Source organism: Vitis vinifera, chromosome 18 (genome assembly GCF_030704535.1).
Source record: "Vitis vinifera cultivar Pinot Noir 40024 chromosome 18, ASM3070453v1".
In the NCBI taxonomy this organism is placed as follows: domain Eukaryota; kingdom Viridiplantae; phylum Streptophyta; class Magnoliopsida; order Vitales; family Vitaceae; genus Vitis; species Vitis vinifera.
Window position 1 is genome coordinate 35,089,051 of NC_081822.1, and position 26,062 is coordinate 35,115,112.

Consider the following 26,062-nt stretch of genomic DNA (forward strand, 5'->3'; position numbering starts at 1 on the left):
CAATTAGTTATAAATAAAATAAAATTTAAAAACAATGAAAAATCTAAATTATTAAAATAGAATTATTATAGTTGCATGAATAGTGGTGCAATAAAGACCAAAAAAGCTTATGTGAAAGATCATTGGGTGTTTTAGTCCATTATTATTTTATATCCTTAAAAGGTAATATATGGAAATTTAAAGGGCATATTGGTCTCTTAACATCTTATATCATTTCCATTAATTATGTAAGTTATATGGACCAAATGTTAATTTTTGAACTCAATTGGACTCAAAACACAATTGTCCCTTTTATTTATACATTCTTCTGGCATTGACCACGTGTTTAGGATGTGTTGCACTAAAATCTCATGATAAACTTGCAGTTCAAAATCACAAACTAGATGTATGTATTAGAAACAGACCATATTGGGTCATGCACATTCTTCGTCATTTTCTATTTCTTAGCAACATATATGACCAAATGAAATTATTATACCCTAATTATATTTTTTTAACTAGGTGATAAAGATAATTAAAATATTATTAGAAAAAACAATCATATAGGTTTAAATAGAATTTCACACTTAGCCGTATGATAACAAATTTTGTCAATTAAATAAATACAACTTAAAATAACAAATTAAATAAAAAAAATGAATAGTTCAATTTTAAAATTTTTACTCCTACAAATTCACTAATGATTAAAAATATTGCATTTAAAAAAAAAAAAACAAATCACTTTTTGCTTTCACAGTCTATATGACATTCCAACCTTAGATCCCATAGTTTGAGTAAGTTTGAGGCTAGATTTGAGACAACCCAGTGATACTACTTCGGTTAGTTCACACAAATTCAATAGATTATCACATAACTAGTGCATGCATTATCTTGCCTAGAATAATATCTTAATATAACTTGGGCAAAATCAGAGAGAAGTGGTGTTTATTGTAGTGAGAAATCAGAGGGAAATCATTGAATGATTTATAGGTTGTGAAATTAGAGAGAAAAAGATGAGCTTTGCTGGTTTGAAATCTAGAGTCTCTGAAGACAAGCAAAGAGCAAGATTATGAGAAAGGGTAACTTGAGCCTCAAAAATATGTAAATATATAAATTTGGCATCTATGAAATCGGTCAGGCCATAATCAACATGTACAGTCACAACTTTTTGTTGAGACATGTGCCTCTCAGAACATTTGAAGTTAAGATGTTTGTCTTCAATTTGATTGCTCTTTGTGACTTTGAGATTCTCATTCCTTTTGATGTAAAAAAAAGAAAAAAAAAAAAAAAGAATTAAAAGATGTAGGGTAAAATGTTAAATAGTGTGAGTTTGAATTAATAAAGTTTTAATCAAAATTGGAAATTAAGGTGAAGTATCTAATTTGCCTTGATCACAAAGGAAGCAAAGATTGACCAATCAGAGCTTTGAGTCTTTCACTAATCATATGATGGTTTCACTTTTAATTGTTTGAGATATTCCATATAGATATCCATCAAACCTAAGGATAAGACATTAAATTGTGTAATTTTTGTATAATGAACTAGTTCACAAAATGTTTAATACTTCAAAAGTGATAACTTACGAAGTAAAGAATCAATCCCAACAACTTTAGTTAGCAAAATAATGTCGTAATTCTATTTTTAACTCATTTGAAATACTTCTCAAAACAATATTCCGAAGGACAAAAAAAATTGAATTTATAATGTAGTTTCCTACATAATTTGATTTCTTATTCTTGCTTCGAGAATCTATCTCTTTTTTACACCAACAAATATGTATAGTACAAAATAAAATAAAGTGTGAGGCACCGCTTTAATCAGAATAATTAATTGAAATGAAATGTTTGACTTGCCTTGATTAATAAGGACTTTCATGGCTGACCTGATAGAGGTTGGGCTCTTAATGTCATCCATTCAGCAATGTATCATACCCTACCAAAGCTTGATCAAGTCTAAGGCTAAGCTGTAATTGGTTTAGCTAGGAAAAAAAAAGAGAAGAAAAACGAGATCATTAGAAAGAATTTTCAGTCCCTTTAAATCACTTAGCCATATAATAAAGGATCGTAGCTCACAAAAAACTTGAGATAAATGTTTAGTATCTTCTCCAGCATATCCATTCAACAAATTTGCAAAAAAGCTCCAACCGGTTGTGCATATGGTCCTCTTCATCATCTTGGGCATCAACAACATTACTGTCAATATTCTGTGTCCATTGGAGAATCGCTATGCTCAGTGCACTGTGTACAGTCATAGCTTGTTTGTGCATTAGAATTAGCATCTTCTGCTGCTGATCTGGTATCACAACTTCTCTGCTCATCATTGTACTCTATCATTGTCTGATGGTCGCGCTTGGTCGCTTCTGGGTTGTCACAGCTTCTCTGAGCATCAGTACTGGTATCTTCTGGGATGTTTCTGTTGATAACATCACCTGTATATATAAGATGGAACCCCCACTCTTTCACTTCGACTGGTGTACCGTCAAAGCTACGAAATGAAGCCTTCAAACGTCTCCATTCGTTTGACCAATACTGGTTGTTAATAGCAACCTTGGGATAACAAGTCACACACATTTGACTTGATTCACCACAAATTCGGCAGCTATAAAACAGGACATCATCCACGTCACAGCATTCAGATTGATCACCACAGATATTGAGTTCGCAATTCAACCCATCACAAGCAATAGGAGTAAAAACAGAGTAGAAAGCAAATCCTAAGAAGTCATTATTTCTGTACCAATCCATAGGAAGCTCTATTGTTATTTGAGACCCTTTTTTTTGCTGGCTTGTCCACTCTGGAATTCCATTATTTCCCGAAATTACAACTCTGATTGCCTTAATCCAATAGAAGCCGCATTCAAATTCCTGCACAGAAGTACAGTGTTAATACTCTGTGTTCATAAGGAAAAAGGGCTGAATGTTATGAAAATCATACCTCAATTGTTGATTTAAAGCATTTGAACAGAGAAAAACCAAGTAGACTTGATGGACTTGATAAAGTTTCTAAGCATGTGCAACTGTGGACTTCTAGAACTCGTAAACTTGGCAGAAGCTCTGGAACTTGTAGAAGCCTCTGGCAGTGACTCAAGTCAAGGACTCTCAGTTTGGAAAGTTGAATGATGCCTGCAAGTATGCTACTAAAACAGTCCATGCTTAGATTTAGACCTGAAGCGTGCAAACACTCTAAACATTGCAAACTCCTCACGTTCTCGGGAAATTCCTCAAGTTTTGTACAGAAACTGACATCTAGAATTTTGAGAGAACTCAAATTACAAATGGTCTCTGGAAGACTCACAAGGTTGGTGCAATCTGCAAGATTCAAACATTGAAGCCCTCTTAAATATTGAATTGACGCTGGTAGTTCTTCTATAGCAGTTCCATCTAAATGAAGCTTTCTTAAATTTTCCACATCCTCAAGGATTTCTGGAAAGCTCCTTAATCATGAACAGCCTGAGCAGTCGAGAGTTGTAAGGGATTTCAACTCACATATGCTACTGGGAAGATGCTCAAGGTTTTTGCATTCTCGCAAGCACAAGCTATCAAGTTCTAAGGGACACTCAATAGTGGGTAGTTCATTGATGGCATTTCCCTTTAAACAAAGCTTCCGTCTGGATTGCACATCCTCTTAACATTCCTGGCAAATGGTGGGTATCATTGCTTTACCATTGTTCTTTTCATGATCATGGGCATATATAAGATGGATCCCACACTCTTCCACTTTCATTGCTTTACCACATAAGAAGCCACAAAATGAAGCGGTCAACTGCCTCCACCTCCGTTTATTTGAGTGATACTTCTCAATCTCCACCTTGGGATAATAAATCATCCACATATTTGGTACAACATCATAGCAGTGAAACGTGGGATAAAACCGGAGTTCATCCACAAACTGAGATTCATGAGCACGCAAAGTCAAACCACACTTGAGGGAAGTTGCATAATTCTCCAGTGTCTCCTCAGATTCATTATCAAGTGGATCATAGAGAGAGTACAAAACAAAACCCAACAAGTCGTTATTTTTATACCAATTTTCAGGAAGCTCTGCTACCACTTTAGCTCCCTTTTTGTGATGGCTTATCCATTTTGGAATTCCACAACTTCCTGAAATAATAAGATGTACTCGGGCAAAACGGTTTTCTCTAGGATAAATCCTGCATTCAAAATCCTGCACAAAATTTAATTAACGCGTAAATCCCCATGTCTCCATAGAAAAAGTTTTGTTCTATGAATATCATACCTGAATCAATGATTTGAAGCAGTTGAATAGAGAAGACCAGAGTAGACCGGAAGAAGTTTCCAGCCGTGTGCACTCATGTACATCTAAGACACGCAAACTGGATGGAAGCGCTGGAATTTGTCGAAGCTCTTGACAGTGACCCAAGTCAAGGAGTCTCAGCATAGAAAGTTGATTGACCCCAGAAGGTATGCTCCTAAAAAGATTCCCGGTTAGAAGTAATTGTCGCAGAGATGATAGGTGGCAAATTTCAGTGGGGATTCCTCCTTCATCTATACTGCAGAAAGATAGATCTAACACTTCCAACGAGTACAAGCAGCAAATATCACTCAGGATTTCTCCTTGTATTAGCTTTGACCCAGTTAGAATTAAATTCTTTAAGGAGCATAAACCCGACAAAGAAAGCAATTGGCAACATGTTGAATTTAAGCCACAAGCACGGAGATGCTTCAAGCTTTGCAGCCTCCCTAGGTTTTGTGGCAATTTGTGGAGTTTTGAACAGTAACTGACATTGAGAACTTCAAGAAAGCATAAATTACAAATGCTTTCTGGAAGAGTCACAAGGTTTTCGCAGCGGTCCAGATTCAAAACTTCAAGCCTATTCAAATGTTCGATTGATGATGGTAGCTCTTTTATAGCCGTTTCGTTCAAGTGAAGCTCCCTTAAGTTTTCCATATTCTCCAAGATTTCTGGAAAGTACTGTAATTGTGAACAGTGAGAGCAAAAGAGAGATTTTAGGGATTTGAACTCCCAAATGCTTGTTGGCAGACTCTCAAGGTTTTTGCACTCTCGCAAACATAAGGTATCAAATTCAGAGGCATGCTCAATGGGTAGTAGGCTGATTGTCTGACCCTTTAAACAAAGCTTTCGGTGTTCCACGTTCCTCTGACAATCCAAGCATCTAGCATCCACATCCTCAGTCTGTACTACTATTGGATCTTGGGAGTATATAGGTTGGAGCCCACACTTGAGCACCTTAAAATGACTCTGAGGGTCCTTAAATGTAGCCGCAAGATACATGAATGGATTGGTGGGACCGCTCTCCAGAATAGCAGCCTTGGGATAGAATATCACCCACATTTGTTCTGATACACCTCCATTATGGTAGCATTTACAAGTAGAGCGAAAACTGAGATGTCGCACACACAGGGAAGAAGATCCATATCCTTCACTCAATGACAGTTGACATTGTAACTCAGTGGAGATTGAAGATTCAGCTTCAAGTAAATCATCAGATTCATTCTCCAATGTATGTGCAAAATCATTTTCTGGTATATCCTCACATTCATCGAGTGGAGCATAAACACAGCATATAGCAATCCCCAAGAAGTCATCATTTTCATAACAATTCTGAGGAAGCTCCATTGTGATTCGATATCCCTCTCTCTGATTCCTTATCCACTTGGGAATTCCACTGCTTCCCGGAACAACAATACAGATTCCATCGCCAATGTAGTCGGAATTAGGGAGAAATACTCCATTTGAACTCTTCTCGTGTTTCAAATCCTGCACAAATGGACAATGTAAATCTAGTGGGTCTGTGTCATTATGTGAGTTTTTATGAGAGAGTTTGTTATCAGTTTTCGATAAATTGATTCCCAGTTTTAACTTTCTTTGATCTATGCTCCTGAATCTACTTAATATCCCTTTTAGATGATGGATAATCAATGAACATGAAAGTGAGTGACAAGATTAAGTGTGAAAACTGGAAGTGAGGGGAAACTGAAACTGGAAAGTGAGTAGAATAAGCAGATCTCTTCTTCACTTGCAGTAGCTCCTTCTCCATTCAGATTCAGAGATCTTAGAATTGTAGCTTCAACTTAACTCTCAGAATCTTAAAGACAAAGTTCGCTCAAGTTTCAAAAACTCATAGAAAAATTTCGCCTCATGTTTCTCTTAATCCCATGAGGCGAGAGACATGCAGCACATGCTTATTGGCTTTTTTCCATGCAAGTTTCAAGGTGGAGCATCTAATGAACTAAAACATTCCTTCAAATCCTAGTGGAAATTCACACTAGAAATTTCAGAATTTGCTAAAGAAAGGTTTAATTCATTTTATCCATGAATAAAAAATCATGTGAGGGCATTTTAACTTCCTAATAATTATTATATTAAACTATAATTCTCATTATTTAAACTCGTGATCTGTAACTTTATCATCACATTTTGAAGAGACTTTCGTCATCTCTTCCATGAATTAATTGATGTTTAAGGAGGTATAATAAACTTTTAATTGAATTTAACATTATTTCTATCCTTATACTCATCTTAAACTCTAATTTTTTTTTTTTACTCTTATCAAAAAAAATAAAAACTTAACAGAAAAAAAAAATTTCAATTACTCCGTGTTCACGAGGAAAAATGGCTGAATGTTATGAAAATCATACCTCAATTGTTGATTTAAAGCATTTGAACAGAGAAACACCAAGTAGACTTGATGGACTTGATAAAGTTTCCAAGCATGTGCAACTGTGGACATCTAGAACTCGTAAACTTGGCGTAAGCTCTGGAACTTGTAGAGGCCCCTGGCAGTGACTCAATTCAACGACTCTCAGTTTAGAAAGTTGAATGATGCCTGCAAGTATGCTACTAAAACAGTCCATGCTTAGATTTAGACCTGAAGCATGCAAACACTCTAAACATTGCAAACTCCTCAGGTTCTTGGGAAATTCCTCAAGTTTTGTACAGAAACTGACATCTAGAATTTTAAGAGAACTCAAATTACAAATGGTCTCTGGAAGACTCACAAGGTTGGTGCAATCTGCAAGATTCAAACATTGAAGCCCTCTTAAATATTGAATTGATGCTGGTAGTTCTTTTATAGCAGTTCCATCTAAATGAAGATTTCTTAAATTTTCCACATCCTCAAGGATTTCTGGAAAGCTCCTTAATCGTGAACAGCCTGAGCAGTTGAGAGTTGTAAGGGATTTCAACTCACAAATGCTACTGGGAAGACGCTCAAGGTTTTTGCATTCTCGCAAACATAAGCTATCAAATTCTAAGGGACACTCAATAGTGGGTAGTTCATTGATGGCACTTCCCTTTAAACAAAGCTTCCGTCGGGATTGCACATCCGCTTGACATTTCCGGCAAATGGTGGGTATCATTGCTTTACCATTGTTCTTTTCATGATCATGGGCATATATAAGATGGATCCCACACTCTTCCACTTTCATTGCTTTACCATGTGAGAAGCCACAAAATGAAGCCGTCAACTGCCTCCATTTATTTGAGTGATACTTCTTCTCAATCACCACCTTTGCATAATAAATCATCCACATTTTTGGTACAACATCATAGCAGCGAAACGATGGATAAAACTGGAGTTCATCCACAAACTGAGATTCATGAGCACGCAAAGTCAAAGAACACTTGAGGTAAGCTGCATCATTCTCCAGTGTCTCCTCAGATTCATTATCAAGTGGATCATAAAGAGAGTACAAAACAAAACCCAACAAGTCGTTATTTTTATACCAATTTTCAGGAAGCTTTGCTACCACTTTAGCTCCCTTTTTGTGATGGCTTATCCATTTTGGAATTCCACAACTTCCTGAAATAATAAGATTTACTCGGGCAAAAAGGCTGTCTCTAGGATAAATCCTGCATTCAAAATCCTGCACAAAATTTAATTAACACGTAAATCCCCATGTCTCCATAGAAAAAGTTTTGTTCTATGAATATCATACCTGAATCAATGATTTGAAGCAGTTGAATAGAGAAGACCAGAGTAGACCCGAAGAAGTTTCCAGCCATGGGCACTCATGTACATCTAAGACACGCAAACTGGATGGAAGCGCTGGAATTTGTCGAAGCTCTTGACAGTGACCCAAGTTAAGGATTCTCAGCATAGAAAGTTGATTGACCCCAGAAGGTATGCTCCTAAAAAGATTCCCACTTAGATGTAAATGTTGCAGAGATGATAGGTGGCAAATTTCAGTGGGGATTCCTCCTTCATCTATTCTGCAGAAAGATAGATCTAACACTTCCAACGAGTACAAGCAGCAAATATCACTCAGGACTACTCCTTGCATTAGCTTTGACCCAGGTAGAATTAAATTCTTTAAGGAGCATAAACCCAACAAAGAAACCAATTGGCAACATGTTGAATTTAAGCCACAAGCACAGAGATGCTTCAAGCTTTGCAGCCTCCCCAGGTTTTGTGGCAATTTGTGGAGTTTTGAACAGTAACTGACATCGAGAACTTCAAGAAAGCATAAATTACAAATGCTTTCTGGAAGAGTCACAAGTTTTTTGCAGCCCTCCAGATTCAAAACTTCAAGCCTATTCAAATGTTCGATTGATGATGGTAGCTCTTTTATAGCCGTTTCATTCAAGTGAAGCTCCCTTAAGTTTTCCATATTCTCCAAGATTTCTGGAAAGTACTGTAATTGTGAACAGTGAGAGCAAAAGAGAGATTTTAGGGATTTGAACTCCCAAATGCTTGTTGGCAGACTCTCAAGGTTTTTGCACTCTCGCAAACATAAGGTATCAAATTCAGAGGCATGCTCAATGGGTAGTAGGCTGATTGGCTGACCCTTTAAACAAAGCTTTCGGTGTTCCACGTTCCTCTGACATTCCAAGCAGCTAGCATCCACATCCTCAGTCTGTACTATTGGGTCTTGGGAGTATATAGGTTGGAGCCCACACTTGAGCACCTTAAAATGATTGCGAGAGTCTATAAATACAGCATTAAGATGCATGAATCGATTGGTGTGACAGCTCTCCAGAATAGCAGCCTTGGGATAGAATATCACCCACATTTGTCCTGATACACCTCCATTATGGTAGCATTTACAAGTAGAGCAAAAACTGAGATGTCGCACACACAGGGAAGAAGATCCATATCCTTCACTCAATGACAGTTGACATTGTAACTTAGTGGAGATTGAAGATTCAGCTTCAAGTAAATCATCATCTTCATTTAGGACTTCGTCACCAGATGGATTCTCCAATGTATGTGCAAAATAATTTTCAGGTGTGTCCTCACATTCATAGATTGGAGCATAAACAGAGCATATAGCAATTCCCAAGAAGTCATCATTTTCATAACAATTCTGAGGAAGGCCCATTGTGATATGATATCCCTCTGTCTGATTCCTTATCCACTTGGGAATTCCACTGCTTCCCGGAACAACAATACAGATTCCATCGCTAATGTAGTCGGAATTAGGGAGAAATACTCCATTTGAACTCTTCTCGTGTTTCAAATCCTGCACAAATGGACAATGTAAATCTAGTGGGTCTGTGTCATTATGTGAGTTTTTATGAGAGAGTTTGTTATCGGTTTTTGATAAATTGATTCCCAGTTTTAACTTTCTTTGATCTATGCTCCTGAATCTACTTAATATCCCTTTTAGATGACGGATAATCAATGAACATGAAAGTGAGTGACAAGATTAAGTGTGAAAACTGGAAGTGAGGGGAAACTGAAACTGAAAGTGAGTAGAATAAGCAGATCTCTTCTTCACTTGCAGTAGCTTCTTCTCCATTCAGATTCAGAGATCTTAGAATTGTAGCTTCAACTTAACTCTCAGAATCTTAAAGACAAAGTTCGCTCAAGTTTCAAAAACTCACAGAAAAATTTCGCCTCTTGTTTCTCTTAATCCCATGAGGCGAGAGACATGTAGCACACGCTTATTGGCTTTTTTCCATGCAAGTTTCAAGGTGGAGCATCTAATGAACTAAAACATTCCTTCAAATCCTAGTGGAAATTCACACTAGAAATTTCAGAATTTGCTAAAGAAAGGTTGAATTCATTTTATCCATGAATAAAAAAGCATGTGAGGGCATTTTAACTTCCTAATAATTATTATATTAAACTATAATTCTCATTATTTAAACTGATGATCTTTCACTTCATCACGACATTTTGACGAGACTTTTGTCATCTCTTCCATGAATTAATTGATGTTTAAGGAGGTACAATATTTTTTAATTGAATTTAACATTATTTCTATCCTTATACTCATTTTAAACTATTATATTTTTTTTTTATAGTTTTATCAAAATAAATAAAAACTTAACAAAAAATAAATAAAGATTTCAAAACAAACTTTATAGAGTTATCAACACTTATTTACATCATTCTTTAAAAAAAATTATAATTAACAAAAATGTGATATAAAAATTATAAAGAATAAAATTTTTTGAAAAATGTACTAGTTATTTGAAATCAAAATTCCTAGTCAATGAATCGTCAAAAAACTGCAATAGCTATGCAAATGAGAAAAATAAATAAATTAAAAGTAAAAAAAGAAATTATCAATGTCAAGAATGAGAAACCATTTATTTCCTTTTTTTTTTGTAAACTTTTTTTTATTCTGATTGTATGTATTCATTACAATTTTTAAATTAATAAATAATGTTTTTATCACAAAATTTAAAAATGGCATCTATCAAAATTTATATATTGTTATTAGATTTTTATAAATTTCATTTATATCTTCAAAATTACAAACTCCTTTCCATTATTATTTCTTATTTTTCTTATTGAAAATGCATCTTTATTCATCATTTGAAAGCATAACACTTTGAATCTTAGGATGTACTTCTTTCTTCCTAGGCATTGCACTCTCATAGGACCCATTAAATCCATATGCAACATCTCTAAGATCCTAGAAGAAGAGAGAATCAGTTTTCTCTCTCATTCATGCGAATTCATTTTCTTAGATGGGACAGATTTTAGGATTTTTAGGTTTTCCTAAATGGGAAGTGCTTTAACTAGTTCTTTAATTGTAATCCTAGACAAATCATTAGAGTTTAAATGCGCTACCATACAATGCTACTGTCTTTGGATGTAAATTTCACATTTTACAACTATGTGCACTAGATGATAAGGAAGAAGTAGAGAGGTGCACAAAGGCATAACAAAAATTACCAAAAATTTGATTTCATACCAACACACATCCTTGAATAGACACTGATTTGGAGTAAAATGAACAAAGCATATACAATCACAAATTTAAGTTGCATTAATTAAGTTTGCTTTCAATCCAATATATAGTAACTCCTCGAGTATAGGTAAATTTGGACCTTCTATGGTACCTTTCACTTTCGAGTTGGTTATATGTAATACAACCATCCCTAAATACAACCAAGCTTCCCTTTAAGGTTCAAACGTGGAGAAAAACCATAAGTTCATTATTTCTTTAACCATTCCCAAATACAACCAAACTCCTTTTATGAGTTCAAAAGTCGAGAGAGATCCAAGTTCTCTGTCATACAACTAGAGTAGCCACTCTCAAAATCCACAACGTGTTTTTCTCTAGCTCTTAGACCCTATGGTCAACTAAGGCTTTTTGGTTCTCCTTAACCTAGATTTTCTTTCCAACAGACAATTTAAATCCTATTTAAGAATTGTTTTTAAAATTAATTTCTCAGTTCTTAAAAATAGAAACCTATTTTGTAGACTAAAACCATGTTTGGCAACTTTTTGACATATTATAGTTTTTTGAGAACTTGTTCTGAAAATAAGGTTTCTCCTAATAACATATTTTAATTGCTTTCAATTGTTTTCATTTATTTTGTAAGGTTGTTTTAAAAAAATAATGGTACATATATAAAGAATGATGAAAAATAAAGAACTAAAAGTAAAAGTTATTTTTAATAAATATTTGGAAATACAAAAAATATATTAAAAACATTCTAAGTTTGTAAATAGACTTTTATTCTAGAAAACATCAGACCAACTATTTTTGAATCATGCAAATTGGGCACACATTTTCTATGCCTAGTTTTCTGCCCAAGGCCCTGTAAATGAACACAACCTCAATTTTAAGGAGTTTCAAAACGATGGTTGCTTTCTCGAAGGGGAGAGGAGTTTCGAAGGGTGGTAAGAGTTTGTTTGCAATGGAATCAAAGACATTCGAAATCCCCATTGAAGGGATTCGAGGCAACAGATGGGATTATTCCGAAAAGGAACAAAGGCTTCTCCTCATAGATAAAATTTGGTGAAAAGAGCTTCAGTTTTCTGTTGGAAGGGGTGGAAGACTAGTGCAGAGGAGAGTCAAGCTCGAGGCACCTTAAAGTTTAGGAAGAAGAAGGAAGAAAATATAGGTTGGAGTGTCGTTCAAATGAAGCCGATAGGTATCTACTATGCTCGATGAGGGATTTGGAAGCTAAGAGGTTTTGTCTAGTGTTTCCAGAAGGTAAAGGCTTAGTAGGAGGGTGGTTTCTGTTGGCTTAGAAGTTAAGGGCCCTTGGAGTTTCTACTCCAGCCTTGAGTAAAGGTGATCTGGGTACTTCCAACTCTGAAAAGAATGGTTATATGGCCAAAGGAAAAGATAAAGGGAAAGGAGTGTATGCAGAAGTCGTGAGAAAGGAGGTAGGGGAATTAGGGGATGCATTGTGAGTGCATGTTGGGGATCGTGACCTGCTCAGTAGGGAAGAACAGCTTAGCCATTGTTTAGTAGGATGTTTTGGTGATAGTGTAGAGGTCGTCCCTTCTTTGTCCTTATTGAAGGAGTGGGCGTGTGAAAAGTGGTATCTCAAGGGAGGTTTATAAATCTCCAATTTGGGTGGAGCCCTTGTGTTGTTCGAAGTTGAAGATAAAAGTTGAAGTGGATTTGGTGCTTTTAAGGGGTAGTAGATGTCTTAAGAAGAGAGAGTTTTTCCTGCAGAAATGGGGACTTGAAGTTGGGTGTTTTAGAAATGGGAGCCACCCTAAGGAAGTGTGGGTGAAAGTTGTCGGACTTCCACTTCACCTTTGGAGTAGAGAGGTGTTCAAGAGTATTGGAGAAAGATGTGGTGTTTCATAGCTGTGGATAAGGAAACTGCTTTCTCCTCCGAGTTGATGTGGGCTCGTATCTTGCTGAGAGCCTTTGGGAAGTTTAGACCAGGAACTTCACAAGTGGCAGTCGGGAATTTTTGTTGGACGGTGAGTCTATGGTGGAAAACTCCCCCATGGTTCTCAAAGGTAGTGGCAAGGTTCGCCTAGTTTGAAAATGAGAGACGAGAGATCAGGGATGAGGTTGGGGGTGAAACACGTGCCGAAGTTAGCGTGCAATATGTTCAAAATTTTCAAATTGATATGCAGTCTTGGGGGACAGGGGCGCAGGTTGTGTGTGGCAGAAGGAAAAGAAAGGAAGTAGTTGTAATGGTTGCAAAGGGTAAGCTGCCTAGTGTAGCTGATATGGACTCTTCTTGCAGTGGGTCTGGGCCCATAAAAGAAAATGGGAAGGCTTTCAAAGGGAATGGTTGTTTGGGCTTTAGTGGTGAAGTGGTTTGGGCCAAAGGCCCATTGTCCGTTAGCCTTGAAGAGGCGAGCTTAGGTAAGTCTCCTAAGCCCACTTTTAATAAGGCTGGCACAAGCTTTTTGGAGCGTCCCTCCTCAGCTAGGGCTCCATCTATTCCCGCAGGGGGTGTTGGGGGACGGATGCGAAGCTCTTGGCTGTTGAAGTTGCAGTCACCGCGGAGTTGCTGCCACATCGTCGGAGCGTCACTGACAAGGCTCTGATGGAGGAGGCTTCCAGGTATTAAGCTATTCCCAATTTTTCTTTGTTTTTAGGGCTTCGGGAATCCTCTTCTTCTTCTCTCTGGGGCCACACCGAAGTTGTAGGGGTGTCGAAGGGGTTTGCTTATGGAACGGAATGGGAGTTGGGTCGGTTTCCACCGAGTGTGGTGCGGAATAGAGCTGAGTCGACTTTATGAGGCTGGAGTGAGCCTTCTTGGGACTCGGTTGACGCTAAGAGAGTGAATGGGTTAGCACTTGTCCCGATGAGGTCGGACTTTACGCGCCTTTTTGAGAAAAGGAGTGTCTGTCACCTAGAAGAAGGGGGATGTGATGAAGGGTAAGGGGGATGTGATGAAGGGTGGAGTTCAAGCCGTCTTGCGGTGTTCAGTCGCTGCTTGGGTATGCCAACGAAAGGCTTCGAAAAGGAAATTTTGTACTTCTTAAGGAGAATGACAGGGAAAATTGAGTAAAAGGGTAAGAGAGGGGTGACTAGGAAGACAAGTTTAAAATCTTCAAAATCCAACAAGGAACTCAAGAAGCTGGAGTGGACTGTTAAAGAGGCTAATGATAGGGGTAAAAGGAAGATTATCAAGTCAGTCATTAAATCCCAAAGAGTGGACCTGGTTTGTTTACAGGAAACTAAAATTAAAGAAATGACTACAGGGCTTGTTCGTAGTCTAGGGGTGGGAAGAAATCTAAAATGGAGAGCAGTCAATCCTAGGGGAGCAGCTAGTGGTATTCTGTTGTTCTGGGACAATAGACTGGTGGAGCTGGTTGGCTAGGAAGAAGGGGTTTTCTCAATTTGGCGTTGGTTTAAAAATTGCATGGATGGTGTAGTGTGGGTGTTCACTGGAGTGTATGGGCCAGTATGCAATAGAGATAGAGAGGATTTCTGGAAGGAACTAGGGTCAATTAAAGGGTTATGGAGTGACCCTTGGTGTGTAGGAGGGGATTTCAATTTGGTAAGGTTTCCAAAAGAGCGTAGTAGGAGAGGTGGGCTTATTGCTTCAATGAGGAGATTCTCAAAAGTGATAGAAGATTTGGAGTTGAGGGATTTTCCTTTGACGGGGGGCTCATTTACTTGGAGAGGAGGCTTGAATAACCAGGCCCAGTCTAGGCTTGACTGGTTCTTATTGACGAACAACTGGGATAATCTGTTCAATGGGGCCATGCAGGGAATTCTCCCCAGACCTGTCTCAGATCATTTCCCGATCCTCCTAGGAGGAGGGTTGACGAAGGGACCTTCCCCTTTCAGATTTGAGAATATGTGGTTGGAGGAGGAGGGTTTCAAAGACAAGATGAAGACATGGTGGGGGAGTTTAAAATTTACGGGGACATCCAACTACATTTTAAATGCTAAATTGGGGACTCTTAAAAATATTCTGAAGATTTGGAATAAAGAAGAGTTTGGGCTCTATTGGGATGAAAAGAAGAAATGTGCAGCTTTAAATATAAAAGAGTGTGAAGCAAGAAATGGAGCAAGAGTCCTACAAGTCTTGGGTGACGAGAGAAGAGATTTTTTGGAGACAAAAGTCTAGGAAGTTGTGGCTGAAGCGGGAGGGGGGACAATAATACTAGATTTTTTCATAGGTTGGCGAATGCTCATAATAAAAGAATCTAGTTGTCCAAGTTGAAAGTTAATGGCTATTGACACTCAGAGGAAAATAATTTAAAAAAGTGTGGTGGGGGCGTTTCAAAAACCATACTCAAAAGAAGAGGGGTGGCGCCCTAGTATCGACAGGTCGTCCTTTATAGGTTAGATAGAAGTGAGGCTGAGGGGTTGGAGAATCCTTTCTCGGAGGAAGTGGTGTTTGCAGCTCTTTCAGATCTAAGCAAATACAAAGCCCTAGGGCCGCATGGTTTTACCATGGCATTTTGGTTTTTTTGGTGGGATGTGGTGAAGGTTGAGATTATAGGCTTTTTTAGAGAATTTCATGAAAGGGGTAGATTTGTAAAATCTCTAAATGTCACCATCTTGGGTTTAGTCCGTAAGAAGGGAGGTGCTCAAGATTTGAAGGATTTCAGACCGATTAGCCTTGTGGAGCCTTTACAAGTTGTTGGCCAAGTGTTGCCAAATAGAATCAAGAAGGTAATGGGAAAAGTGATTTCGGAACCCAAAATGCCTTTGTGAAGGGTAGATAAATACTTGATGCAGTTTTGATTGCAAATGAGGCTACGAATTCTAGGTTGAAAAGCAGTCAAGGGGGTATGATGTGCAAATTGGATATAGAGAAGGCCTATGATCATGTCTGCTAAAAGTTCGTGTTGGCAATGCTAAAAAAAATAGGCTTTGGTGAGAGATGGATTAAGTGGATGGAGTGGTGTATCTCTATTATAAGATTCTCTGTTCTTATAGATGGTTCTCCCTCCGGGTTTTTCCAAAGTTCAAGGGGTTTGAGACAAAGAGACCCCTTATCCCCTTATCTGTTTGTGATAGTTATTGAGGTATTTAGTTGCTTATTGAGAAGGGCCATTAGTGGGGGCTTTATATTAGGGTGGAGGATAAGAGGCAGGGTGGAGAGGGGATTCTGATATCTCACTTGCTTTTTGCGGATGACACCTTGGTGTTTTGTGAGGAGTCTCAGGATCAATTGACGCATCTAAGCTGGCTTCCCATGTGGTTTGAGGCTTGCTCATGGTTGAGAGCTAACTTGGAGAAGAGTGAGCTTATTCCGATGGGGAGGGTAAAAGATATAGAATATTTGGCTTTGGAATTGGGCTATAAAGTGGGTGGTCTGCCTTCCTGTTATTTGGGTCTGCCTTTAGGGGCACCCTTCAAATCAGAGGTGGTATGGGATAGTGTTGAAGAGAGGTTTCGAAAAAGGCTAACTATATGGAAGAGACAACATATATCAAAAGGGGGAAGACTCACCCTAATATGAAGCACTCTCTAGTTTGCCAGTTTACTTCATGTCTCTCTTCTTTTTGCCCAAAAAAGTAAGGCTAAGGTTGGAGAAGATTCAGAGGGACTTCCTGTGGGGAAGAGGAGCTCTTGAACAAAGGTCACATCTTGTTAGGTGGAACTTGGTTTGTCTGGAAAGAAAGAAAAGTGATTTGGGTGTGAGAAATTTAGCTTTGATGAATAAAGCTCTCTTGGGTAAGTGGAATTGGCGCTTTGCCATTGAAAGTGAGGCTTTGTGGAAGCAAGCGATCGGTCACAAATATGATGTAAAGGAGGGGGGATGGTGTACTCGGGCCGTAAGTGGGAGGCATGGTGTAGGGCTTTGGAAAGCTATTAGAAAGGAGTGGTTGGGTATGTATAGAAGTTTAGTCTATCGCGTGGGCAGTGGTAGGAAAGTGAGATCCTGGAAGGATAAGTAGTATGGAGATGAGCCTCTTTAGGAGTCCTTCCCTTCTTTATTTGCCATTTCCTTGGCTAAAGATGTTTGGGTATCAGATGTGTGGAAACCAGATGGTGTAGAGGATGGTTGGACCCCTCTTTTCTCAAGGGCGCTTAATGATTGGGAGATTGAGATGGTGGAGCAGTTTATGCTAAAAATCCAAGCCTTTAGGGTGTAAAGGGAGGACGAGGATACAGTGGTATGGACAGCATCTAAAAGTGGAGGACTAGTATTTGGAGAGCGTATGTGCCTCCTAAGGTAACTTTCTTCGCTTGGGAAAGCATCCTGAGGCAAAATCTTAACTTTGGAGCAACTCCATTGAAAGGGGTACTCTTTGGCAAATAGATGTTTTCTTTGCCTTTCTGAAGCAGAAAGGGTGGATCACCTTTTACTTCATTGTGTTAAGACACGGGCATTGTGGAATCTTCTTTTTTCCCTCTTTGGTGTGACTTGGGTTCTCTCTGGTTTAGTTAAGGAAACTCTCCTTGGTTGGCATGGAGCATTTGTGGGAAAAACCCGTAAAAAGGCGTGGCAAATGAATCATTTATCTATATTTTGGTCAATATGGAAGGAAAGAAATTTATTGGCTTTTGGGAATGAGGTGTTTTCACTCCAAAGGTTGAAACATTCTTTTGTATGTAATTTTTGATCTTGGGTTAGGGTGTTTATAGTTTTGAGCCCTTGTTCTCTTGTTAGCTTTTTTGAGTGGCTAGGCTCTAAGTAAGGGTAGGGGTTGTCGTTTCTTTCCCCTTTCTTGGTTTAGAGTATGTGGGTTGCTTTTGTATACTCCCTGTATACTTAGAGGGCACTAGTTTGGTGTTTCCTCTTTTTGTTTAATATATTTCTTTTTACCTATCAAAAAAAAAAAAAAAAAACTATTTTTGAGAACTTTTTTCAATAACCGTTTTTTAAGATTTATTTTCAAAAAAAATTCCTAAACAAAGCCTTAACCTTCAAGGATCTAAAACTTTGCACTAAGTTTGGTGTTTTATTGTTGGATTTTCTTAGTCTTGCAAGCTTTATGATGATCTTGCAATATTTTCTTTAATTTACTATTCATTTTACCTGAGCATTAAGTTTGGCTAAGTATTGAAGAATAACCTTGGCATACATTCAACTTCTTTTATGGACAAAGGAATGGAGCTAGATCAGACTTTCTTTAAATTTAGTCAATTCTGATTTACGTGACTCATAATCAGATTGTAAAACATTCAAATTTTTTAACAAGGTACCTTGCTCATTTTCAAGGTAAGAGATTTTTTTCAAGCAAGGAAGTCTTCTCTCATACTTCTTTTATTCTCATCCAACTTTCACAATTTTAATCTTAAGGCTTCCTTGGCAATCTCAAAAGACAACTTTTCTTCCAAATATGTTGTATCATGAGATGAACCTTCAAAATTTTCAGATTCAAGATCAGTTTCAAATTTAACATTTTTCTTTTCATTGCAAAGTGATATAGAAGGTAACAAGTATATCAACAATTTCGTCAGGCTCATCATGCTCAAAAGACACAAATATCATCAATGTCATGTGACAATAAATCATAATTATGTTTATGCATGTTTCTAGCAACTTAATGCAATGAAATTTGTACATTCTTCATCAAAATCATACCAAATTACTTCTATGACTTTATCCTTTTGACATTCAAGAAAGTGACCTTTCTTGACACAATAGAAACTTTGAATCAACTAGATCTTTTTTGTGCTTTTTAATCTTTTTATCACATTTCTTTTCCCTTGTTTAATCAAATAGGTTATCCTTTGTTTCTGGAAGCTTTTTGAACTTTTTGAAACTTTATCAAGCCTATAAATTTCCAATATTGGTCCTTTTTTATTCCTATTCTGATTTAGAAGCATGTTTATCTACTCCTAGTGCAATATTAATGTTTCTTTTTCTTAGGAACACTTGGAGTCATCTCCAATTGAAGGAAGCCAACTATCTCATCTGGCTTTATTGAATCAACAGTGTTCCATTCCTCTATTGTTATGACCTTAGGTCTAAAACGATCAAAGGGGATCTTAACAGTTTTTCGAGTAACCTTGGAATCAGGTAGAGGCCTACATAGATTGAAAGTTAGCATTCACAATGTCCATGATTTCAATAATATATTAAGAAAATAATTTTGTTGTGATCATTTGAAATTCATTACTTCACCTATCCCAACTTTACATAGTTTTACCTACCCTAGTGGATATACATCCAATCTCTATTTAGCACCTTATCAGGATATCAACAAAATTGAACAGAACTCCAATCTCTATTAGACTTCATTTTCAAGAAGTATATCAGTTGCACCTTGGAGTGAGTATAATTATCTCCTTTGAAGTATGGAGGTCTACCTATAGAGGTTCCTTCTCAGAGAATTTCCATCTTAAGAGAATATAGTTTATCCATATTGAGAACATGAGCAAACATGTTTTGACACAATTTATGAGTTTTTAAGAGAGTATGCAATGAACTTGAGATCTCTTTTAGATTATCAAATAACATATGCACATGAATGTGATTGCGTGATTAGCACAAGGTCATAGACTAAAATGTCTCTAATGAAATCTCAGCAAACAAGCACACAAATATTGCACAAGATATAACATGAAAAATCTCTAAGTGGAGAAAGGAAAATAAATAAATAAATAACAGTGGGTGCCTTTGTTGTTGCAAATCCACTATGAATATAAATCCAGTTTTGCCTACAAGTCCTCCAAGATCAATCACCAATCCCCTTAAGGAATCCTCAAAGTGATTATTTCTTCAATCCACACCTCGTTTTGATATGCTTCAATACGGCTCATCATGTACTCACCACCAATCTCTCACCATAGCCTCCTTCAACTCTCTTCAATTACCACGAGTTTTCTTCTGCTCTACTAATTACATTACAACAGAATCACCTTCATTATCTCATTGAAGTGATCTCCAAAAACTAGAAAACAAAAATTCCATTTGCAAAGCAACTTCTTCATATAGATTCAGAGAACCAAAATAAGAAGATGTTTTCACTTGTAGCAACATCTTCATGTAGATTCAGAGAACTCAAATTGTAACTTCAAATTCACTCTTAGAATCTCAATTAAGGTAAAGCTCACATTTCAAAATCTCCCACCAAGAGTTTCACTTACTCTTCCTTTTTGAAATGAGAGTAGAACCAACTTAGTGCCAAGGGACATAAGGCACACTCTTATTGGCCTATTGTCATGCAAATTTCTAGGTGGAGGAGAATCCAACTAACTAAACAAATGTTTTTTCGCTTCTGGCCATTTGTTTCTATGGTCTAGAAAAATATGTCCTAGATGATTCCCATTGTTTCAACTCTTTCATGAAAAATGCTTCTCAAATCACTCACTCCAGTCTTTCATTCACATTACCTGTGAACTCCAATCTGCAGTAGTGAAATCCTATCAAAAGACTTGGATTGAGTTCCTGGTTCTCGGTTGCCTAGCTCTAGCAAACCAGGACTTCTGTTAGCAACCTGGAACAAGTAGCTTATCCTTTCAATCCCATTTTCAAGCTCAATTCCCTCCACCAGTGAAAACAAATGGTCTTATATAATCAACTCCATTCACTCCAGGGCTATACAGGAAACACTTGTGAGCTGGCAGGCAGTAGCTCCTCCCGACTCACCATATTTCCAACCCCATTTGCTCCATCAAATTCATAAGAAGCTAACAAAATAACTAGCATTATATATCATACAATATCTATGCTAGTTAATTTACATGGAAAATGCAATTTCTACCCTAAATATGCCAACATACAGGAATACATACAATTTATACAAACATTGCACGCTAACACAAGAAAATCATACCTGACTTGCTGATTTGAGGCAATTCACCAGAGAATGCATAGGTGGCAATGAGATCCCAATTGAGCTGTGACAATCTAACAGTCGCAGACTTGAAGGAAGCTCTGGAATTTGTGAAAGCTTCTTGCAGTGACTCAAGTCAAGGGCTCTAAGGTTAGAGAGTTGACTGATACCCACAAGTATGTCACTGAGGGTTCCTCCTTCCTCTGGACTGCACCGACTTAGATTTAATACTTCCAGTGAGGATAGATGGAAAATACAATGGAACACTCCTCCATTTAGAATGCAATTTCCTAGACTAAATTCTTTCAATGCGTTCAAGCAGTTATCACTCTTTATTACTCCTGGTGTTAGATTGCATTGATCTAAATATAGTTCCCTTAAGAGAGATAAACCTGACAGAGAAGGCAATTGACAACTAAGCGAATTTAAATAAAGAACCTCTAGACATGGCATTCTCTCCAAGTCCTCCGGCAATCTGTCAAGTTTTGAGCAGCCTTCAAGACTTAGAACAACAAGAAATCTCAAATTACAAATGCTGTTCGGGAGACCCTCAAGGTTTTTACAATTATCCAAATTCAAGTAGCGAAGGCCTTCTAGAAGTTCAATCGATGATGGTAGCTCTTTTATAGCTGTTTCATCTAAACAAAGCTCCTCTAGTTTTGCAATATTGCTCTTGATTTTTGGAAAACTAGCTAGTTTTGAACAGCCAGTGCAATGAAGAGTTAAAAGGTGTTTCGACTCATGAATGTCCCCAGGAAGACTCTCAAGGCTTACACACCCTATAAAATTCAAGGAAAAAAAAAGTTAGTTTAATAACACTCTTATATGTGTGTGAACCTTAAGTAAAATTATACAACCTGAAAGAATTAGTTCCTCCAAATTTGGCACGTTTGAGAAATTTGGTAGCTCAATGAGTTGTTGTGAATCGCTGAGATTGATGCGCCTTAAATTTCTAAGACACTGGAACAAAATAGAATTTCTATTAATAAATCAATTTTAAAAAACTTTAAAATATTATAAAATAAAAGCACAAATAAATAATAATCATACCATGTTTCCTTTCCAAAGTAGTTTTATGTTACTATTGCCCAATATGAGGGAAACAAGATTGTTCGCATGAAAGTTTGATGGTAGAGATTCTAAAGAATATCCATTCCATCTAAGGTATGTCAAGTCATACGGAAATACAAAATCTTTAGAGAGTTGTACGTGATTGTGGGAGATGGAAAGCAATCTAAGTCTATGCATCCTTTCGAAAGCTTTGGATGTAAACTGTATTTGTTCTGATTTGTCCACATGAAGATATATCCCTTCGATTTTTTCAGTCCCCTAGATAATAAGAGTATAAAATTAGAAAAGCGCAATAAATATAAATCCTTACTAAGGTGATAAAGATAAATAACGTCTTGAACAAAACATATTTTCTATATATATATATCTTACCGTATTTCTTTTTAATACTCGATAAATATCTATATGTCTCCATAATCTGCTCCTCTCTCCTGGCTCATTAGGACATTCTTGATCAACAATGCCCTTGCCCATTTGGGCTAACAAATCATGCATATCTATTCTGTTGTCCTTTGAAATGGTTATGAAACACCTATCAACGAGAGCATTTATTCCACTTTCCGCATTGAATTCGGAAGCATCCAATATTCTTGAAACTCTTTTCACATCATCTCCTCTAAAGAAACATGCAATGTCGAGAAATATCATCCTTTGTGTATAATCCAATCCATCGAAACTTATTTTAAGCACTTTTACAATTTCCATGTTAGGCACCTTTTCCAGCTTCTGCAATTCACTTTTCCAATCTGGTAGTCTCTTTCCAAATAATAGAGAACCCAAAACTTTAAGTGCTAATGGAAGACCATCAGCATATTGTACTACTTGATGAGAGAGATCTCCATAACCTTCCTTCGGATGATGTTGTTTAAAGGCATAACGGCAAAAAAGTTGAAGAGCTTCGTGAAAATATAATTTCTCAACTTCATACATATCATTTACTTCATGCCTAGTTAGCAAATCTTTTTTCCTAGTAGTAATGATGATTCTGCTTCCTGGACCAAACCAATCATGCTTTCCAATTAAGTGTTCTAATTGTGTCAGCTCATCTACATCATCCAGAAAAACAAGAACCTTTTTTGAGGAAAGCTTGTCCCTTATTTCTTTGATACCTTCATGAACATCCCTTAAAACTATTTTCCTCGTTGTCCTTAGAGTATCATTAAGAAGTTGTTGTTGTAACTTAAGAAGACCAGAATTTTCTGTGGATTCTTTTCTGACATCTGTGAGCAAGCTAACACTTTCGAATTGATTTGAGATTCGGTTATAAAGAGCATTGATGATGGTGGTCTTGCCGATACCACCAAGCCCATAAACCCCGACCATGCGAACATCATTCAACTCAATCTTTAACAATGATATTAGTCTTTCCAAACGAGAATCCATTCCAACAATGTTCTCGTTAACAACTAAAGTCTTAGGGAAGCTTCTAAGGACGTTCTCAATAATTTCATCAATAAGCTCTGATTCGTACCTGCCAATTGCATTAGGATGAGTTGCAAAAAACAATAAATTATATGAAATAAATTTAATGATGCCTAGTTTTCCAACTTTAACTTAATAGGGCTAAAACGAATTGAAATTAAAATAAAATAAACCACATCTAACAAATTACGTATCAGTACAATTTCATTATTCTATACAATTGCTCATGTATATGATAGAAATAAGGGAAGAAAATACAAAATATGAATTGGATTATCAAAAGCGGAAAAAAAAAAAAAAACTAAAATATTTTTGTGTTAGCTTATACTATTCAATCTTGTGGAAGGTTCAAAATAAAGTTGAGTTGTCTAGAACATTACTACCCTATTTTGATAAGGGATTCCATCATAGGATCAACTGCTAGTCTGCATCCAAGCTTTTTAATCTAATGATTTTACTACTGATTAGACGGTCAACATTACTATCTTCTATACTTGCAAGACTTTCTCTCACCATTTATTTAGATAAATGTCTCTTGCTGTTCCATATGTTGTATTTTGCATTTATTTTTGTCTCTAGCTGTATGAACAAAAATTTTTGAAAACCGTTTAATTAAAAAATAACTTTCATGAATTAATTAAAAATATTTTATTTATAATTTTAATTCTATTGCATGAATGAATTAAGAAAACAAATTTACATCAATTTTAACCTAAAATAATTTAGTATATTCTTTATGAATCAATAAAATAGAATTTTGTTTTTAAGAAATTGTAATATTATGGTATCAAGTTTAAAATTTTAATGAACAGATCTTTATTTTATAAATAATAAAAATGAATAAAAAATTATAAAAGTTTAAAACTCACTTAGCTTTAAAAATTATAAAAATGATATAAATATTTTTTATATCAGCAGACAGAGAAAAGGAGAGTACTTCAAATGACAAATGAAGAGAAGTTACAATTACCTGTTCGTCGCATCATATCCGGCTAGATTGCTTGCTTGCCTCAGGGCAGTCTTCCATTTCCTTATCTTTTCCTTTCTCTCCTCCTCTGCATTCTTCTCATGATGGGTAAATGCTTCTCCGTAAATCTCAGTTTGGTTCCGCACTTCAGACGGATCCACATGATAGAAAATTGGGATAACTACCATTTGTTCCCTTTCCTCTTTGCATTTCATGATCTTGACAAGCTCTTCCAGACACCATTTGGAACGAGCATAGGTTTCTGAGAAGACAACAATGGCACTCCTTGATTCCTCAATAGCTTTTAAGAGCTCTGGTGCAATCTCTTCACCCCTTCGAAGTTCTTCATCATCTCTAAAGGTTCTAATACCGCTATGAATCAAAGCCTTGTAGAGATGATCAGTGAAGTTTCTGCGAGTATCTTCACCTCTAAAACTCAAAAACACATCGTAACTCCATTGAGAATGGGAAGTGGAAGAAGAAGAGGCCATGGTTGAACAGAAATTGAAAGAAAAATAAGGGTCTTTGGGTATTTAGTGGGTTGATTCCCTTGGCCTTATAGAAGTATGGATGTTGGTGGTGGGATGTTGCCTTTTCTTTCTCAATTGTTTTTATTCTTAGCTGTATCCCTCTTGCTGGTTCACATGACTCAAGACCCTACCTCAATTATTTCCCTCCACTCTTTTCTTATACATTTTACTCTCACTTTTCTCTTGTTGACAGTCAACAATGGCCGACAGTCTCGTCTCTGCAGTTTACAGCTGTTCTTTTCTTTTATTTCCAATTAATTTCTAAAATATAAAAAATGATCAAATCCATGTGATCTTTACTTAGGTCATAAGATCGTGTGAACGCACATTAAATTAAAGTTATTCAATTAATTTTTGTCTTTTGCATAATGAGCAATATTATAGTAGAAAATAAAGGTTTATTATGTTGATATGTCAAGTAAAGCTAACAACTTTGGTATTATAAGCTTGATTTTTGTAGATAGAAAAATATGAGAAGTCATATGACAAAAGGCAAAGAAAATTTTGATCATGAAAAGTAGAAAAAAGCACAAAACCTTCATGAAATTCTAATTCTAAGGAAGAAAGACCATGCTCAAAACTCGAAATTTAAATTCTCACAATCTTTTCATATTTTGCAGATAGGTTTATTATTAATAGAAGCACATAAATAAATATTGTACTTAAATCCCACTAATTTATAGGTCATTATGGTATATGTAGGTCATCATAGTAATGAGTGGGAAGGTGGGTACCTTTAAAAAGAATAAGCTAAACCAATCACCCTAAATTTCAAAAGCACCTTTATCATAAAAGTGTGGTAATGAGAGTGGATATCTTTTAAAAGAATAGACAACCCTGAATTTCAAAAAAATGTCTGTTTCTTGGCGATTGTATCCCAACAGTCTTATCTTTTTTTACTTTATATCTTTTTATTATTATTATCGTGAGGATGGTTAAAGATGATGCTAGAAGTTTTTCTATGGTTTAAAAAGAAAAAATGTGAGTGTTAAGTTGGCATTTTTGTCTTTTTAGAAAATACTTCATTTTAAGATCATTAATAGAAGAAATAAAGAGTTCATAAAAAATAAAGAAATTTTTATTGACTGATCTAGGTAACCATTTCATGGCTTTTAATTGTAACTTTGTTGAAAATCTTACTCCTTCCTCCTTGTCTTCCTCTTGTTATTCAAAAGTTTCAACTCCTTTTTTTTTTAAATAATAATATTGATTTTATGTTTTAATGAAATAAGTTGCAAATTTGAAGAAAACATATTC

General features: G+C 36.4%; 2 protein-coding genes across 2 annotated transcripts; both read right to left on the reverse strand.

Moving 5' to 3' along the window:
- Nucleotides 1–1,671: 1,671 nt before the first annotated feature.
- LOC132253177 (disease resistance protein RUN1-like) lies at nucleotides 1,672–3,417 on the reverse strand (the record flags this gene model as incomplete). The annotated part of the gene is made up of 3 exons (XM_059734602.1): nucleotides 1,672–1,957; nucleotides 2,052–2,843; nucleotides 2,914–3,417. Coding segments are annotated over 2 exons (1,173 nt in total), but the record flags the coding sequence as incomplete, so codon positions are not given.
- Nucleotides 3,416–24,902, reverse strand: LOC132253208 (uncharacterized). The gene is made up of 9 exons (XM_059734782.1): nucleotides 24,279–24,902; nucleotides 22,259–23,357; nucleotides 21,866–22,144; nucleotides 21,673–21,775; nucleotides 20,816–21,594; nucleotides 7,899–9,422; nucleotides 6,600–7,826; nucleotides 4,216–5,718; nucleotides 3,416–4,143 (listed from the first exon to the last, which is right to left on the reverse strand). The coding sequence occupies exons 1-9, from the start codon at nucleotides 24,764–24,766 to the stop codon at nucleotides 3,604–3,606; spliced, it is 7,542 nt and encodes a 2,513-aa protein (XP_059590765.1). The 5' UTR covers nucleotides 24,767–24,902; the 3' UTR covers nucleotides 3,416–3,603.
- Between the last annotated feature and the right edge of the window lie 1,160 nt (nucleotides 24,903–26,062).

What these genes read in the sequence shown, in the direction of transcription:
- LOC132253208 (XM_059734782.1), bottom strand. Translation starts at nt 24,766, where the DNA reads ATGGCCTCTTCTTCTTCCACTTCCCATTCTCAATGGAGTTACGATGTG. An exon ending in GGAGGAACTAATTCTTTCAG is followed by an intron (nt 21,595 to 21,672) that starts GTTGTATAATTT and finishes TGAATTTTATAG; the next exon opens with GGTGTGTAAGCCTTGAGAGT. An exon ending in GCTTCAAATCATTGATTCAG is followed by an intron (nt 7,827 to 7,898) that starts GTATGATATTCA and finishes AATTTTGTGCAG; the next exon opens with GATTTTGAATGCAGGATTTA.